General features: G+C 43.0%; 2 protein-coding genes across 7 annotated transcripts in view; one reads left to right on the forward strand and one right to left on the reverse strand.

Annotated features, from left to right (window-relative positions):
• Nucleotides 1-18,243, reverse strand: part of LOC308597773 (cryptic protein-like) — a 442,052-nt gene that overhangs the window by 110,057 nt on the left and 313,752 nt on the right. The window contains exons 1-2 of one of the 4 annotated variants that reach the window (XM_081213877.1): nt 11,649-11,894; nt 10,109-11,224 (exon numbers count right to left, since the gene is read on the reverse strand). The exons of the other annotated variants lie outside the window; for them this stretch is intronic. The gene's annotated coding sequence lies outside the window, so the exon portion shown is untranslated. Of the gene's footprint in view, nt 1-10,108; nt 11,225-11,648; nt 11,895-18,243 lie in introns of those variants that run through there. 4 annotated transcript variants of the gene reach the window in all.
• Nucleotides 1-18,243, forward strand: part of LRRC2 (leucine rich repeat containing 2) — a gene marked incomplete at its 5' end in the record, with an annotated part of 87,034 nt that overhangs the window by 62,443 nt on the left and 6,348 nt on the right. For all 3 annotated transcript variants that reach the window (XM_081213828.1, XM_081213827.1, XM_081213826.1), the window contains 3 exons: nt 11,905-12,050; nt 13,800-13,955; nt 17,093-17,229. In XM_081213828.1, the coding sequence (XP_081069954.1) occupies nt 11,905-12,050; nt 13,800-13,955; nt 17,093-17,229 (439 nt within the window). The remainder of the gene's footprint in view (nt 1-11,904; nt 12,051-13,799; nt 13,956-17,092; nt 17,230-18,243) is intronic.

Raw genomic sequence — 18,243 nt, forward strand, 5'->3', positions numbered from 1 at the left:
CTCTGTAGCTTTTGTGTATCACTGTATCTTAAGTGTATTCTGCTGAAGAACAAAGCTTGCTTGGTGTTATTTGCTTTATGAATTAAGGTCCCAGTTTCCCAATACACACATTTGCTATTTCACCCCAACACTCTTCCTAAATGGATTCACACATTCATGCATTCAGTTGGGCCAGTGTTCACATCATTCTGTTTTACTTAGCATTTTGGTTTGAAAAACCAAGTTCCACTTTCTCTGCACTTCCTGCAAGATTGTATAGTTGAAGGAAAGAGCCTCTAATAGAGCTTTTGTTTGTTCTTGAAGCTGTAGACATTATTAACACACAAATATTGGGTTGGATCTACCCACTAGTCCTCTAGTGGGGGGGGGGTAATTGTATCAATAAGCATTGAGGTATTTGTCTATCAACATCTTGATTCTGCTGTCACTAACGCATTTGACAACTTTGGAGGTTCAATCAACACAAAGAGCTTCAATATCTCCCTTTCTCATATAAGATTTTTTTTTTTTTGGAACACTTTCCACAGCCTAATGTAAACAGGAAAATAAAAATTATTTTGCCTAAGACCTCTCCTGGCATGTACACTCAGAGCCATCTCAATTTTCAATTAATAGATGTCCAAGGAGTATCTTTCATGGGAGGGACATACTAAAAAAGAGCACAAACAATATTCCAGGTCTTTAATCTTGCTTTTAATTTATGGATGGTTAGCTGTCCAGCCAGCCAAAAAGAGGGCTGCTCCATAATATATTATATTCTTAATTCAGAATTCATTAAAAGCTGGTTTTTACTCATGAAAACCTCAACCAAGAGTCTTAGTGTGGATCACTCCACTCCTCCATGTAGGACTGTGACTAAAGTGTGTTGCTGGTCACACAGCCTCTATCTCTTCAGCTTTTACTGTATTTAGTAAATTCTTTCTGAATAAAAAGAATTTACTCTCTCAATAATAGCATATTATTGCTCATATAATTAGCTGTATTAATTACTCTCAATAATAGCATATGAATATATTAATTTCAGTGATACTATCAGCATAAAACACTCAATCGTCTTTACAACCTATTACCCAACTTTTCTCCTGTTCCAACATTCTCCCTTCTCTACCCTCTACCTCTCACCTTCTTTTCTACTTCCCTCTACCTTCTCCAGCCCAGACCACTACTTCACCTTCTGCATACAATTGTTCATCCTTTTTACAAATAAAAATTATACATATTTCAAAAATATATCAGAAGAAAGGTAGTGCAAAAATCAATTTTGGTATCAAATAGTGTGCTCATCCTTATTTTAAACTGAGCTGAGATTTATAATGAAATCTAACTTGCACGCCCCTTTAAGTTTTTAAAACACAAATCTGCAAGTATTGCAAATTCCCTTTTGCTGCTACCTGCAAGATGTAAAGGTGTGTCAAATTTACAGAACCACCTCTATGATAACAAAAGAGATCATATGTTTAAATGACACAGGTACTCTTGCTCTGGGGGGTTGGCCTGCTATGCAATATTTGGTAATTTGTAATTTTCCTGAGTGATCTCTGGCCCCATTTTAACCTGGTTTCCAGACTCCACCAAGGGCTGCATAGCGTCTTTGTTTCTGTGTTAAACACAGACACTGCAAGGGGGATGATTTACTGCTTTGTCCCCGTAACACTCTCACTTCTCTTCTCATCTGTCTGAACATGGGATTTAAACCCATCCCTTTTGACAGCACTACCTTTTTCCATACATTTGTACATTTTTACTTTTGATCAACATTTAACAAGTGGTTTCTAAATCACCCAGGGTACCTTATGCAATAGAGTCAATAAGAAACAAACTTTTAACAAAAACATCTTAACATACCAAGTAGCTCAAAGCACAGTGAACTGATGACATTCAAATTCTGAAACTAGTACATGATTGTATTAGTAATTGAAAGCTTCCCACCTTTATCATGAAAATATAAAATTTGACCTCATTAGCAACTCGTGTCACTTTTAGTGTTAAAGACCAAATAATCCTTTTTTTTTTTTTGGTATATATATACTTGTACTCTGCAAGATTCTAGGTGTTTTAAGGTCTGTTTCCCAACCCCCTAATATGCAGCACAGTAGATGTGGCAGAATTGAGAACCCCTTCATGCAGGGTTCTATTCCTGGCGCCTCTACAGAGCACATCTCTTTTTCCCCTGGACCCCACGTGTTGGCGATACAATACAATACAAGCCAACTGGGTGCACATATGCTGGTCACTGCCAGAATACAGAAAGGAGCTTAAAAGGGGTTTTTTCAACTGTAGCTTGACATTTCCAATTGTCCAAAAAGAACAAACACTGCACAGGGGTTGGTTTGCTGTTTGTTTTGTTTTTTTGTTTTTTTCCCCCATAGCCCTGAGACACTCCGTCCACCTAGAGTTGTTTCTCACCCAGTCACCTTTCTCCGCGTCCTCTTAGTGGCCTAGACGGACTCGTGTCGCTAGGAACCGCACCTTACAAGGACCACACTTCGCTTCGTCAGTGGCTCTGAGCCCCAATGACTCATCCACTCAAAACATTCACTGGAGTGTCCCCATACACAAATAAATACACATACATACAAACCCCCATACACATACAAACCCCATGCACCTCCCCAATCCCCTTTACCCATAAACTTCCCAAAGCTGGTGGCACTTTACTGCTCTTCTACCGGCAAACCAGTGGCACACTACTGCTCTCTACTGGTTGAACCCAGCGGCACCCTACTGCTCCTACTGGGCGGGGCTGATCAAACCCCTGACTCCCACAAAACAAGCTGTGGAGCCTACCTTACCCTTCCCTTGGGCACCCTTTTCCCCGTGCAGCTGCTGTCTCTTTCTTCCGTCTCTGCTGCGTCTCCACTCAGGTACGGCGTGGGGGCTCCCCCTAGAAATGGCAGGGTGCGCGCTTGGAGCCACCAACGCTGACCGAGCTGTTCGCTGAGCAGTGACGCCCCGGTCCTTCGTCCTGTCCTCGGAGAACACGGATTCCCGGCCAACGCACCAAGAAATGTAGCCTTATTGGAGTTCACTGATTGGGTCTGCGTTGCTCCGGGACAGGAGGAAGGAAGTCAAAATGACACCGAGTTGGTTCAAAGAAAGAGTTTATTCTGCTCTCCGGATAGCAGAAGGCACTTGCGTGATTAGTCCACAGCAAGTCCAAAGAAATGACAAGTTTCATGCAGTATATATATCCTCCAGGCACCCTCTCCCTCCTTCCAACCACGTCAGCTTGCATACGTAGGTTGACATCACATATGTTCCTGCTCTGGTACTCTAAACCATAAAAAGGATTTCCTTCCTGCACTCCTGACCATAAAAGGATATTCCTGTTCCTACTCCTTTGCTAGGAGCAAAAGGTCACTACTTCCGAGAACATGCTCTGGCGTTAGTCCCAGACTTGGGTCTCTGTGTCATTTGTGGTCAGGACATAAGATATGTCTGTGTCTGTTCTGCTGGTAAAGTCAAGGCCAGTCTTGCCGTCAAACTGATAAGGGAGAGAGCTGTGTTCTTGTTTTGCATTTGCTCAACGGCTAAAGTTTATGCATTTTAGCTAAGGAGAAATGGGGATTTTGGTGCAGTTTTAAAACTGCCTACACAGTCAGTTTTGGGGTTTGGGAAACCCATTCCTTCAAGGTGACCTTATCAGCGGATCCTTTTCAATGAAAAAAAATAAATAAAGCAGAACTGAAAACACACCCATTAATCAAACAACTCTTTCCGTTCAGGGACGTGGCGTCCTTTTCTCCCAGCCAAAACTTTCACTGCCAGAGAGTTGGGAAGCAAAGCAACGGGGGTCTTCTGGAATGTTGCACAGGCTATATTTTAAAGCAGAATGATTAAGATAAGCAGAAATATAGGTCGTTTGTCAAATAAAGATGACAATTTTGATTAAAAATGAGGACAGCCGTAATAGCGGCTGGGTAGTTTGACTGTCAAATGTGGTATAAAATGAAGCTTCCACAAAGCTTGCATTATAACTGATGCAGAGTTGGATAACAAAGTGCTTAAAAGGGGGGAAATATAGAGGTGGCAAAATAAACTGCCGAGGTAAAACTGATAAGCTTGGTGCACTTGTTTAAAAATAAAATGTTACCGAAGGTGCAAAAACCCATCATTCTTCTAAAGGAAATAAAATGTACATGACTTCCTTTATTAAATATACTATTCAGCTGCCATAATTTCCTCTGTGTCCTATACCTCAGGGAATTGTTGTTAGTATTTCGGGGGGGGGGGGATGAAATTAAAACTCTCCTTGGCTTCCATGCCGTACAGAAGCCAGACACAGTTTGTTAAATATAGCCCTACATGAAAGAGCCCAGAGGAGCTGTTCTTTACACAGTATAATCAGAACCCCATATAAATTCTGAGGCACAACTAACCCAAGTTTCTCCTCTCCTGCGTTAGTCATATTTCTTTGTCACATTCCATTTCCAAGGGATTATGAAGTAGAAGCGAGGCACACTTTGTGATATAAAACTAAGAAAATTGGGAAAACCAAACTGCCCACAGTAGGTGTGTATATATGCATCCCCCCAAGTCAGACTATTAGTCCATCTAGCTCAGTATCATCAATACAGAGTGTCAAATACTCCAGGATTTCAGATGGGGGGGGCACATTACCTGCCTTACCTGAAGATGCCAGGGTATTGAACCATGGGCCTTCTGGACATCCCTCAAGAGTTATATAACTAAAATCTTAAGACTAAAGACTAATATTCAAGTTAGTCTTCTGTGTGTTCAGTTGGGTACATTAACATATGGGAACTGGACAAAGATGGTACCAGAAAGAAGCAAATAGCTTTTCCCCCACAGTGCAGAACTTATCATACAAACTGGATGACCTCTGTTGGTCCCCAAAATCTCATCTGCAATGTTGTTTCCAGGTTTGGCAGTCCCTTGGGCAACGTGCCCTAAGAGCACCTCTCCCTTGGGGTCCAATCCACACAACTGTTGAGAATTCTGTTCCACCTTAAGGAACAGATGTGTGGAATTGTTGCGTGTCACATGTCTGTTTACACTGTTTACACTCCAGGCACAGTATGCTGGGAACTTCCGTTTGTGTATAGCTTTTCCTTTTGCTGTTCTCTCCGAGACGACATGAGAGATAGACGACATGTTTCTTCGTTCTGATTTATGCTTAATAAATCTGTAGCTGTAGCATGACTTATGCCTCATGCCTACTCCTGTGTGCACAGTACACTCTGCTAATTGCGTGCCCTGGCTTTTTGAAGTTTGGGTCGCTGATTTACGTCGGAGCACGGGCCGATGGATGGAGACGTCCGAGCTGGGCTTGCCATCTGGCCTCCAGGCCCCTCTGCATGTCGACAACAACCACTTGGAGATGCCAAGGAAGGATTCTAGTTTGTCACTGCTGGTATGCTTGGAGGGGATAGGTGAACTTGCAACAGCAGAGATGTTGAGGAGCAGGGGAGGAGGCTCTGGAGACTGGCTTGGACCCAGAGAAGGCGTACGCAATGAATCCTGGCCTTGCTCATATGCCCTATGAGTAAAAAGTTAGGGGGTGACATCTGACTCCAAGTAAGTTAACAAAAATATATAAGACAGGTACAAATATCTATTGGAAATGTAAAGAAAAGGAAGTCACCTTTTATCATGTGTGGTGGTCTTGTAAGGTAATAAAAGCATTCTGGGAAATGATATATCATGAGATGAAAAGAATGTTTAAATTAACTTTTGCAAACAACAACAACAAAAAACAAAAACACCAGAGGCATTTTTATTAGGAATTATAGGTGCAGATATTCCAAGGGAGCAGAAAAGACTTTTTATGTATGTGACGACAGCCGCCTGGATGTTATTAGTCCAGAGATGGAAAGAAGATAAAGTCCCTACCGAGGAGAATGGCAAATTAAATTGTTGGACTATGCTGAAATGGCGAAACTGACCAGAAAGCTCAGGGACCAAGAAGACCAAAATTTTAACAAAGAATGGGGGGGGGGTGATAATTTACCTTAGAGACCACTATAAGCAGGATTGCAATAACACTTGTAATGTAGCAAGTACTATGGAAATAATGGAATTATAAAAAGTATGGATAACTGAAAAAGATGCAGTAGAAAAGGTTAATAATAAGACCCATGGAGGGGAAGGTGAGAAGTTCAGAGATCCAAAGGAATCTTTAAATGTGGATATATATGGTTGTTTTGTTATAATTCTATACTTGTAAAATCAAATAAAAATTATTACTCTTTTTTAAAAAAAATAGGGTGTGGCAAAAGTCCAGCATCATCTAAAGCCATTGAAATGCTTTGGTAACAAAGGAAGCTCAGAGGGAGGGGAAACACAATATAAGAATGCTACTGGTTTTGGAACAAAGTATGCCCCACTTTCGGCAAAAGATTCCTGCAATGCAAGTGGTTGGACTAGAAGATCCTTGTGGTCCATTCCAACTCTCCAATTCTATGCCACTCCAACAATCTTCCCCTTCTTCTCATACCTATTTGTATTTCATTTCCCAGCACTAACTGACAAGCTGTTGTAGTGCATTCCATGCTGCCAATCCAGAAAACCTCAGACTTGAGGTGAAGTTGCTTATAGAAATGCTGTCTTTGGCACCCAAATAACTGCATGCTCTGCAACGGAGATTACTTAAAAGGGGTAGAAGAGCAGCATCGAAATAAATTGTGAAGCAAGAAAAGATTTTGAATACCAGAGAGAAAGAAACAGGAACAAGCACCCATACTTACAGGTCCCCTTTGTTGTGGTGGCACTGTGTTCCAGTGATTCTGCTCCCACCTCTGGGACTATTCCAGAAAACAGCTATTGTGGGAGCGTGACACTAGTATCAGACTAGCACCACCAGGGTTTCAATTTCAAATCCATAAATCTCAGCGGTAAAGCTTACAGGGTGACAAAGCTTATTACTCTCTTCCAGGCTAACCTGCCTCATGGGGTTGTGATGACAAAAAAGGGGGAGGAGACCCCTGAGTAATCATTCAGACCAATCAGTCAATTATCCATTATATTTCCCATGTACACCCTGTCTATTTAGTGAGTGCCTTATTAGTCATGAAATATTATTCACATCGTTACACCTTCATATTCACATTACATAATTTTTTTGCAGTCTAGCAGTTGGCCTAGGATGCTGAAATACTTGGCAGCTTCTGAAGGACATCATGACTGACCAGGTCTTTTTGAGATAGGAAAACAGGGATCTTCTTATAGGGGAGGAGGTGACAACTGGTCTACTGACATCTGCTTGACCTTTATATACCTTTGCTGCTGATAAAGTCCTTTTCTGCCGTTTGGCATTCAGCTTGAAATATCTCTGTGGCCATCTTGCTACCAGAAGTCTCTTACTGCTTGCTTGCTTTTCCAGTTCGATATTCAGAGTTCATGACACAGCTTCACGGACCCAGCAATTATGGGTGATTTTATTTCGTTTTTTGTTAAAATCAGTGCCGTACCTATCGTTGGTAATTTGGACCTGTTGCTCATAAAGACAAGAGTTAATGCAGGATAATCAAAATGGCATAAGCAAGCTCTTCTTTCTCAGTCTTATCCCAATATTTTCAAGGGTTGATTTATATACCATCATCTTTGGTTGTTTTCTTTCTGCATAAGAACTTCTCCCAGTAATCTGAATGCATGGAGCGAGTAGCATGCGATCCACTGGCGCACAGGTACACTTTGAAATATTGCTGTGGTTCCAGAAATGGTTGCAAATGTTACTTGTGTGCTGTTGTTCCATAGAGCACTTTCTGTATGGAACCTGTGGTCTCCATTTCCCATCACCTTCAACCAATATGGCCAATGGCCAGAGATGATGGGAACTGCTAAACACTTGAAAGAAGAGTTTGGATTTGATATCCCACTTTATCACTACCCGAAGGAGTCTCAAAGCGGCTAACATTCTCCTTTCCCTTCCTCCACCACAACAAACACTCTGTGAGGTGAGTGGGGCTGAGAGACTTCAGAGAAGTGTGACTAGCCCAAGGTCACCCAGCAGCTGCATGTGGAGGAGCGGAGACGCGAACCTGGTTCCCCAGATTACGAATCTACCACTCTTAACCACTACACCACACTGGCCACAGGTTCCCATCCATGCTGTGTACTGTAATGGTTGGGTCTCTCCCACAGAAGCGAGACAACAATTAACTCCAGTTTATTGCTCAAAACACACAAATTACTCTGAAGCTCAGTCACTCAACATCTGCTTCCAATTTAGCTGTTGCCGAGTCTGAGTTCCGCCCTTCCTCTTCCCACTTTTAAAGCCCCACTTACACTTCCTTTCCTGTTCACGCCTCTCATTAATTCTTGCAAGCCTACGCATCTTGGGATAGGCTATTTCCGGTGGCCTTCCCTCTGAGTCCAAGCTTAAACTGTCTGTGTCTTCTCCCTGGAACTCCCCCCTTCCTTCTCCTTGTTCTCGGAGCTCAGACTTCTACTGCAACTTGGCTGCTCCTCCCTCGTTCCGCATTCCTGCCTAATTACCTCCTCCTGTCTCTCCAAGCTCTCCCTCTCTGTTAGCAATGGGACGCAGCTGACATGTACCATGTGATATAAGTTTGATGACCAACTTTGAGGACAGGGGCCACCAATTATCTTGGTTCACAAGGTGGTAAAGTCCAGACGTTCCCGAGGCCCTGAAACCAACAGCTCTGAGGAAGTTGAACAATCTTCAAATACCAATAGCACATATCTTAGCCTTAAATTAGACTTGTTGTTTTTTCTTAGTTAAGGAAACATATGTAAAAAAAAAAATAGCAATAGACATTTAGAATAACACTGGGTTGCTGGGTTGGTATGCAGCTTGGTTTGCTTGCCTGAGGAAGAGGAAAGAGGGCCTTCTTGGTAGTGGCACCTGCCCTGTGGAACGCCCTCCCACCAGATGTCAAAGAGAAAAGCAACTACCAGACTTTTAGAAGACATCTGAAGGCAGCCCTGTTTAGAGAAGCTTTTAATGTTTGACCAACTATTGTATTTTAATATTTTGTTGGATGCCGCCCAGAGTGGCTGGGGAAACCCAGCCAGATGGGCAGGGTATAAATAAATCATCATCATCATCATCATCATCACCACCACCACTCAGTTTGTACATCCCACACTTTCCATTCAGGTTAAAATAATACCTTGCTGGTCTCTCACCCACAGCCCTTCAAAATCATTTCAGTGCTCATGAGAGTTAGTGACTGAGAGAAAAAATTATACAGTCATACCTTGGTTTTCAAACGGCTTCGTTCTTGAACGTTTTGGCTCCCGAACGCCACAAACCTAGAAGTGAGTGTTCCGGTTTGCGAACTATTTTTGGAAGCCAGACATCTGACTTCTGTGGCTTCTGATTGGCTGTAGGAGCTTCCTGCAGCCAATCAGAAGCCACACTTTGGTTTCCTAACATTTTGGAAGTCAAATGGAGTTCCGGAATGGATTACGTTGGATCCCCCTGCCCCTCCCTGACTATGCCCATGGTGGGAAGGATCACCCTACTGCCAATCACCTGATCTTGTGAACCACCCCAAGATCTTTTGATGAAGGACAGTATATAAATCTAATAAATAAAATAATAATGACATGAAGTCACCCGTTTTCCTTTGCCCACATGGTTTGAAATCAAACTGGTGATCAAACTGGTGATCAACTGATAGGTGGCTTGCAAAGCCCAGTGCCCTTTCAAAAGCTGCCATGATTATCTGTGCTTACAAGGGCACAGTGCAAATTTATATGCACACATTAAAATTTAGAAACAATTACTGTAATTTAAAAAGAAATGCAGTGCTCTCAAACTCCAGCAAATCTGTTTTTAAATAGTACCCTGATTCCTGTAGGTGAGCAAGGCTGACCTCTGCAATCTAATTATTTAGCAGTATTATCTGGTGACCCGGGAGGGTAAGAAGACATCCCAGGGTGCACAACTTGGGCTGGAAGAAGCACATCACTGCATAAAGGAAGCTCTGATTTCAGCACCACCTATGCTTGGAAAGGACGCAGGTGGCGCTGTGGTCTAAACCACAGAGCCTAGGGCTTGCCGATCAGAAGGTCGGCGGTTCGAATCCCCGCGACGGGGTGAACCCCTGTTGCTCGGTCCCTGCTCTTGCCAACCTAGCAGTTTGAAAGCACGTCAAAGTGCAAGTAGATAAATAGGTACCACTCCGGCGGGAAGGTAAACGGCATTTCCGTGCGCTGCTCTGGTTCGCCAGAAGTGGCTTAGTCATGCTGGCCACATGACCTGGAAGCTGTCTGCGGACAAACGCTGGCTCCCTCGGCCTATAGAGAGAGATGAGTGTGCAACCCCAGAGTCACCCACAACTGGACCCAATGGTCAGGGGTACCTTTAACTTTATCTATGCTTGGAAAACAGGCTAAAATTTAGCAAGAATTGCTACTGGCAACTTCTGTTTATCTCAAAGGTCTTCTTTGGATTAAATATATTGGAGTCATACAGGTGTTATGCAAGGCCGAATAAAGCAATGTCACACAACATTGCTATGATGTTTCTTCCACAAGAGCTCATGGATTGTACCCCATAAGCAAAATAATATGTTGTTTAAATTCTTTCCCATATTTCCCCTGCTTGTTTACTTTTATTGTGCCTTTTCTAGGAAACAGGATTAATTTGATTTCTTGGCTTTCAGGTGTCTTTTGCTCTCCAGGAAAACTGTTAGATTAAAGCAAAGCCTCATCCTTTGCCAGTCTCCTAAAGAACTGGGGACATTAACATTCTGATCCTTAATCCATTTCTTGAAAGCAAGCCTAACTGATTTTAATATAATGTGTGTGATCTAGGCAAAGTTAGGCTCTTTTATGTCCCACTGATTTCCATGAAAGAGAAAGCGAAGCACATTTAATTAATATATGCAAGTGAGCAATTATCATTTTTTACCCTCTGGGGCATGTGAAGCTTAAATGTGTGTGCCTGTATCTGAGTCTTCCTAATTGTACTTTCAAATATTTGCAGTGGAAGCCCAACCCAGATTACTGGTTGTGGCAGCCTTGTGTGAAGCATCTCTCCTCTAGCTGATGCCATTGATTGGAGAAGATTGGAGGATCCCAGAAAAAAGGAAGGAGGTTTCTCATCTTCTTCAGTGTTCCCCAAGTGGTCAACGTCTAGTGAATGTGTGCAGAACTGTAGACCCAGGCTACAATCTTTCCCCACCTACTGGGGAGTTAATTCCATTGAAAATGGGTCTTACTAATGAGTATTAATTATAGGATTGCACCCTTAGAGCAGTAGCCTGAGCAATATTTTAAGTTTGTAGCATTGCTTGAAGTGAGAGCTAGACCATAAAGAAGGCTGATCGCCGAAGAATTAATGCTTTTGAATTATGGTGCTGGAGGAGACTCTTGAGAGTCCCATGGACTGCAAGAAGATCAAACCTATCCATTCTGAAGGAAATCAGCCCTGAGTGCTCACTGGAAGGACAGATCGTGAAGCTGAGGCTCCAAGACTTTGGCCACCTCATGAGAAGAGAAGACTCCCTGGAAAAGACCCTGACGTTGGGAAAGATGGAGGGCACAAGAAGAAGGGGACGACAGAGGACGAGATCGTTGGACAGTGTTCTCGAAGCTACAAACATGAGTCTGACCAAACTGCAGGAGGCAGTGGAAGACAGGAGTGCCTGGCGTGGTCTGGTCCATGGGGTCACGAAGAGTCGGACACGACTAAACGACTAAGCAACAACAACAACAAGCAATGTCAGGAAGAATGCATAGGGTGGTATAAAGTTTTGCCCACAGCACACCTATTGGAATTAGTGGATCTAACGTTTTCATGTTCATTCATTTCAGTGGGTCTGAGTAAAGCTTAGTTTTATAAAACCAATACAATTTTAATTCTTAGATACCTCTTTGTGCTTATATTGGGGGAGATGAAAACCCCAAGCTCCGTAATTAAATGCATTCTTTCCTCACTGAATTCTTCATAATTGTTGGTTTGTTTTACAGCTAAGTAACTTGAAAAAAGTGACCTTTGTCGATGTGTCAGCAAACAGTTTCCCCTCAATTCCAATATGTGTGCTTCGGATGTCGAGTTTGCAGTGGTTGGATATGAGCAGCAACAACCTCAAAGATCTCCCACAAGACATAGACAGGTAGTCCTTTATATTGCCTTTGAAATTAAGTTTGGTTGTAACAAACGAAGCATTGACTGACTATACTGTCTAAATTTGGAGGTGGCGTGGATTGGGAGCTTGTCTAACTCAGTGGTGGCTGGTACCCATTAGCAAAAGGGAGGTAGACCACCAGTAAGAAGAGAAGAAAAAGAGTTTGGACTTGATATCCCACCTTTCACTCCCCTTAAGGAGTCTCAAAGTGGCTCACAATCTCCTTTCCCTTCCTCCCCCACAACAACATTCTGTGAGTTGAGTGAGGCTGAGAGACTTCAGAGAGGTGTGACTAGCCCAAGGTCACCCAGCAGCTGCATGTGGAGGAGCGGGAAAGCAAACCCGGTTCACCATATTACGAATCTATCGCTCTTAACCACTACACCATGCTGGCTTTCTAAGTGGAGCCACAGCCAATGAGAGGCGGAGACAACAGATTCTCGTTCTTTCCCCATTCTCCCCACTACTGAATTCTACAAGTGGAACACTGAGACTAAGGACTTAGCCACACCTTCATTTGCTCCACTGCTTTCCACTGGAGAAACCTGATCTTTAGCGCTGAATTGGCTTTTCTGTGGATTGCCATTTGTTCTGATTTAGCACTAAAGAGCGAGTTTTCCAGGGGAAAGTGGCAGGGCAAAGGGAAAACTGCTCAGACCCATGCCTGAAAAGTGTCAGACAAGAAGGAAGCCTCTCAGATGCATGTTTTCTATGCATGGAATATAGTGTGGATGAGCCCTAAGAAGGAGGAAGCTGCAGGCAGTGCCACTCCATGAACTGGTAGCAAGTAAGAAGGCAGGTGTCTTGGGGCTGGCTGAGGGTGGATAGAGGCTGGTGTGGCAGTGCTTCATTTGCCCTTGTAGACAAGCCCCCACTGATCTAACTATCATTTGCAATGGAAGCTATGAAACCTTGGATGTGCACAAATATTCTGGTCTATGAGCTGGAAGGTTGGTGGCAGCTAAGCCACATGTCTGTTGTCCTGCTTTGAAAGTAATTATGGTTAAGACTCTATAGCCATCTTCAGGTGGTAAAAAGAATGTGTGAAGGCTCAGCTTGGGTCAGGGGCGTGGCTTCACCAGCCCTGCCCACAATTTCCCCTCCTCACCCAACATTTACATCTTCAGCATGAAGTTCAACAGAGAGGTTCTAAAGGCATTCAGAATCTTCCCAGTTTCAGTCCTTGTGTTCTTTTGCATGCCTGAAGGAGGTTTATATCAGGGGTGGGGAACCTATGACCGTCCAAAGGTGGTTTGACTCCAGCTTCCATCAGGCCCAGCTAGCATACATGATGGTTCGGGATGGTGGAAGTTGAGTCTACCGACATCCTTGGTTTATAGTGTATTTAGCTTAAGGCTGTGCCTGACATTTCTACACACTCTCACACAAACACCATTCTCCATCAGTTAATGAGAAAAGAAATTGCATTCCGAAATTATCAAATGGGAAAGAAAATTTCAGTGACGTTCTCATGAGGGGTGGGAATTTTGCTACAACTGCCTTGCTCTTTGGCAGGTGTTTTCTGAGTGCCTTTACTTTTATTCTGCAAATCATCTTCCCAGTGGTCTGCTTTCTTCAGCTCTCCTGAGTGCATGCATTTCCTGAAAACCTTCTCATTTCCTCATGGCCTGGCAAATACAGATTATCATATCAATAGGACGTTTGCTAGTATATAAGCAAACATATCAGCTATGGTATTAATGCATTTAACTATGGAACTCTTTTTGATCTCCCAAGGCTGGAAGAATTACAAACTCTTCTCCTGCAAAAAAACGAGCTTACTTATCTTCCACAAGCTTTGGTCAACATGTCGAAGCTCACTTTACTGGCAGTGAGTGGCGATAAGTTGGTTAAGATGCCCACAGCTATATGTGAGTCAACCACAGGTTTAAAGTAAGTAATCAATAACTTCTTCAAAAAATGTTCTTCCTTTTCTCTTTCCTGGATCTATTCCCCTAGATTCTACAATGGATGGAATCTAATCCTGCATTTTCTTCACATAATCTAACTCCCAGCACACACACACAATATTACGTCCAGGTTACAAGGTGTCACAAACAGATAGCAGAAGAAGCATCTTGACAGATATGCTTGTAAAACAAGGGGTGAGGGGATAAGGAAAACTCTTTTAGGTACCCAAGAAAATATGTTCATGGCTTGCTGTTGGGGAATAGGAGCAATGAAGGTCACAGCCACACTAAGCAATTTCCCCAACAATCCTGGCAACTGTAGTTTGCTAAAGGTGCTGGGAATTGTAGCATGGTAAGGATGGGGAATATGGTGAGTAGCGGCACCTGTTTTTCTAGGGAAAAAGCACTGATCATAACCATATTTACAGATAAGATAAAGCCTCCTTTAGCCCAATTAATTCCATAATAATCCCGCCATGTTAAACAAATTCAGGACAACCAACACAATCAGTGTGTGGGTGCAACCATTATTGTGTGATCTCCACAGTTAGAACATATCTAACTTCCTATGGTAAGCATAAGATTGTCAGGGTTGGTCATGTGCTATGCCATGCTGTCTGTGGCAGCTGTTTTGCATTATGCCACCTCGAGCAGCTATTTTCTGATGAGCACCTTCAGTACTCTCTCAAAATTCAAAATCTGCTCACTGCTTCTAAAAGGTTGCTGGTTTAAGGCCTTTGCTCTCAGAACCAGTAATTTTGATCATGGTCTCATGGGGGCTAGTAGGCATCTGAATATTGAGCCATGGAAGTGTGCCAGGAGGAGCAGAGCTCACATATTGTGGGAATGTTAAGGACAGTAGGAAAGGATATATTGAATAAGCATCCTTCCTTCACTCACACTAGTGAGTAATAATAATAATAATTTATTATTTATACACCGCCCATCTGGCTGGGTTTCCCCAGCCACTCTGGGTGGCTTCCAACAAAACACTAAAATACAATACAGTGGTGCCTCGCAAGACGAAATTAATTCGTTCCGCGAGTTTTTTCGTCTAGCGAATTTTTCGTCTTGTGAAGCACGAAATCCCATAGGAATGCATTGAAATCCAATTAATGCATTCCTATGGTCAAAAAAAGTCCAAACAAAGCCAAATTTGGTACAAGAGTTTATTAAGTGCTCTTTAAAGTCACACATACTGTAAAGAGCATTTCAAAAATTGAAGGAACAATAAATTAAGTTTCTAAACATGACAGAAAAACATTTAAAAATCAACAAAGTGTACAGTACATTTTCTAAGACTCTGGGGGACAACTTGAAGAAGGTTCCTCTTCCACTCTTTGCTTCTTGCTGAAGAACCCCCTCCTCAACTGTTCCCCCAGCCACCCACCACACAGAAATTCAAATCCAGAATTTTTTTAAAAAAACAGCAGAGTGGCCCAATGGTCACAGAAGATCATAAAAATGCAGAAAAAAAACAAGCTTCCAGATTCTTGCAAACCCCTCCCCAACACCAAGTCCTTGAATTCCAAACACCCCCAATCCAAAATCCAACCCCCCCAAAAAAGTTTTAAAAGTTTAAAAGAAGTTTTGGAAAAGCTTCAAAAATCACCAAAGTCATCAAAAACCTCAAAAAAGGCTACCACACGCGTTCTATGAGTTGCTCCTCGAAGTCAAGTCGCAACTATATTAACAGTGTTAAGAAAAAGGAAGCAAACTTGCAAGACGTTTTCGTTTTTCGTCTTGCGAAGCAAGCCCATAGGGAAATTCGTCTTGCGAAGCAGCTCAAAAAACGGAAAACCCTTTCGTCTAGCGAGTTTTCTGTCTTGCGAGGCATTCGTCTTGCGGGGCACCACTGTAACCTATTAAACATTAAAAGCTACCCTAAACAGGGCTGCCTTCAGATGTCTCCTAAAAGTCTGGTAGTTGTTTTTCTCTTTGACATCTGGTGGGAGAGCATTCCACAGGGCGGGTGCCACCACCGAGAAGGCCCTCTGCCTGGTTCCCTGTAGCTTCGTTTCTCGCAGTGAGGGACCCGCCAGAAGGCCCTCAGCGCTGGACCTCAGTGTCCAGGCAGAACGATGGAGTGATGTAGCAGAGCAGATTCCCTTCAATATAGCAGGAAGCTAGTTTGCAGATTCATTTGAATCTCTTTAGTTAAGTGATCCAATTTGGCTTGCCCAGGTGGATTATTCCTGGTGTCCTCTTTTATCCCTCTTAAAAGAATAAAGACACAAAAGTCTTTCCTTAAAAGTAACATGGAATTTACTCACATTCAGTTCACAATTAGACCCCCGAAAGGCAGGTTTTCCTTAGTAGTTACATAACAATCTGTCAGTTTATCTCACATGGAGAGTGAGCTTACGCGCTGCTGGCTGAGAGCCAGCAGACAGCAAAATTATATTAAGAGAACAAAATGGCTGCAGGAGCATGGCAGCAAGAGAGCAGCAAGCAAGAGAAGTGATCAAGAGAGAGAAAATGGTTGCGTGACTCAACTTTTATGGAGTCAGCCAGGGCCACACCCATCTCCCAGGTCACACGCAGGGGAAGGATGCTCCAGACCAGTGGAACAGGAAGTTACACTGACTGGATGTCCCCCTTGCCTGTGCCCACTCTAGGGAAATAAGGAATGTTGCATTTGACTGTTCCAATGGATTACATCCCACACATATGAATCTGGTGTTTCCCCCCTTCATAACTCTAGCTAAGTCCCTTGAGTTAAAATATTTTTCATGGTTTCCCCTGCTTCAGATTGCTGTGCAAAATTGAACCGAGAGGGTGGAGTCAAAACTAATTTTATGCTCCTCAGGAGGTAGAAAATATGTCTTTCAATTCAATAATTAAGCATGTGCTTTCAGTCTTGTGCATGTCTGCCTCCACAAGGCTACTTCTGAATTAACGTTTATTCTAGCTAATTAGCATGAAAAGTGTGTGGCTTCTACGCCCACGAAAAGAGTAGCAAACTTTTGCCCATAGATAAATTGACTTTGCTCAGTAACCAAGTAGGAAGAACAGAAAATTTATAGGGCAATAAATCATTTGGCATATAGCAAGTTACAGTCTGCTCATGATAAGGAACATTATATAACCCTCTTCATCCTAATATTTCATTTTTTGCAGATTTATAAGCCTCAAGGATAACCCTCTTGAAACAACCTCATTTCAAGAGATTGACGAAATAACAGAAAGTGACCGTGATCGTGAGCTGTTTGAAAAAGAATTTATGAAAGCCTACATTACAGACCTCAGAGGAAGAGGTACAGACATATATCAGTGAGATTGCAGCCTAATTTCCTTTTCATCCCAGTGTATTGAGATGCTAATTTCCAACTGATTTCTTCATCACATTAGGGAGGAAAGTTAGTCAATTATACACTGCGATCCATGTGAGGTGTTTCACAGAGGATCTGGAATCTGGCACAGAGTCAAAATCCTTGAGAATAGCCATTTAAAACAGAAAGCGAGTTTCTCAATCATTTTATGGAGGTGCGCCTGAAATCTGCAAGAAGTGCACATAAAAAGGAGAAGGCTGGGAATTAAAGATTTTCTTTTTCACCCTGTAAGGCTGCCTTCCTCTCACTTTTCCTTTGTCACTGTCATGTCATTTGGTACATAGCTGCATACATCACCTTGAGAGGTGTGTGGAAGAAGAGAAGTTAATGAATATAACAGTCCCTAAAGCAGCTCTGCCCCATTATTTAAAAACTCTTAAGATAAAGGTAAAGGGACCCCTTATCGTTAGGTCCAGTCCTGGCCGACTCTGGGGTTGCGGCGCTCATCTCGCTTTGTTGGCCGAGGGAGCCGGCGTACAGCTTCCGGGTCATGTGGCCAGCATGACTAAGCTGCTTCTGGTGACCAGAGCAGTGCATGGAAATGCCGTTTACCTTCCCGCCGGAGTGGTACCTATTTATCTACTTTGACGTGCTTCGAACTGCTAGGTTGGCAGGAGCAGGGACCGAGCAACGGGAGCTCACCCCGCCGCAGGAATTCGAACCGCCGACCTTCTGATCGGCAAGTCCTAGGCTCTGTGGTTTAACCCACAGCGCCACTCTTAGCCAACCATATAACCATTCTTATCTGAACTTAAGAAAATCCTGCTGGATCAGGCCAATGGCCCACATCCTGTTCTTACCCAGATGCCTTCTGGGAAACCGGCAAGAGGACCTGAGCACAGGACCTTAGTATGGTTTCCAGCAACTGGCATTGGTTACCAGATTTTTTTCAATGAATCTGGGGACACTTTTTTTTTTTTTGAAGCTGAGTAGCAACAG

Source organism: Podarcis bocagei, assembly GCF_964188305.1.
Source record: "Podarcis bocagei genome assembly, chromosome: 11".
NCBI classification, from domain to species: Eukaryota; Metazoa; Chordata; class Lepidosauria; order Squamata; family Lacertidae; genus Podarcis; species Podarcis bocagei.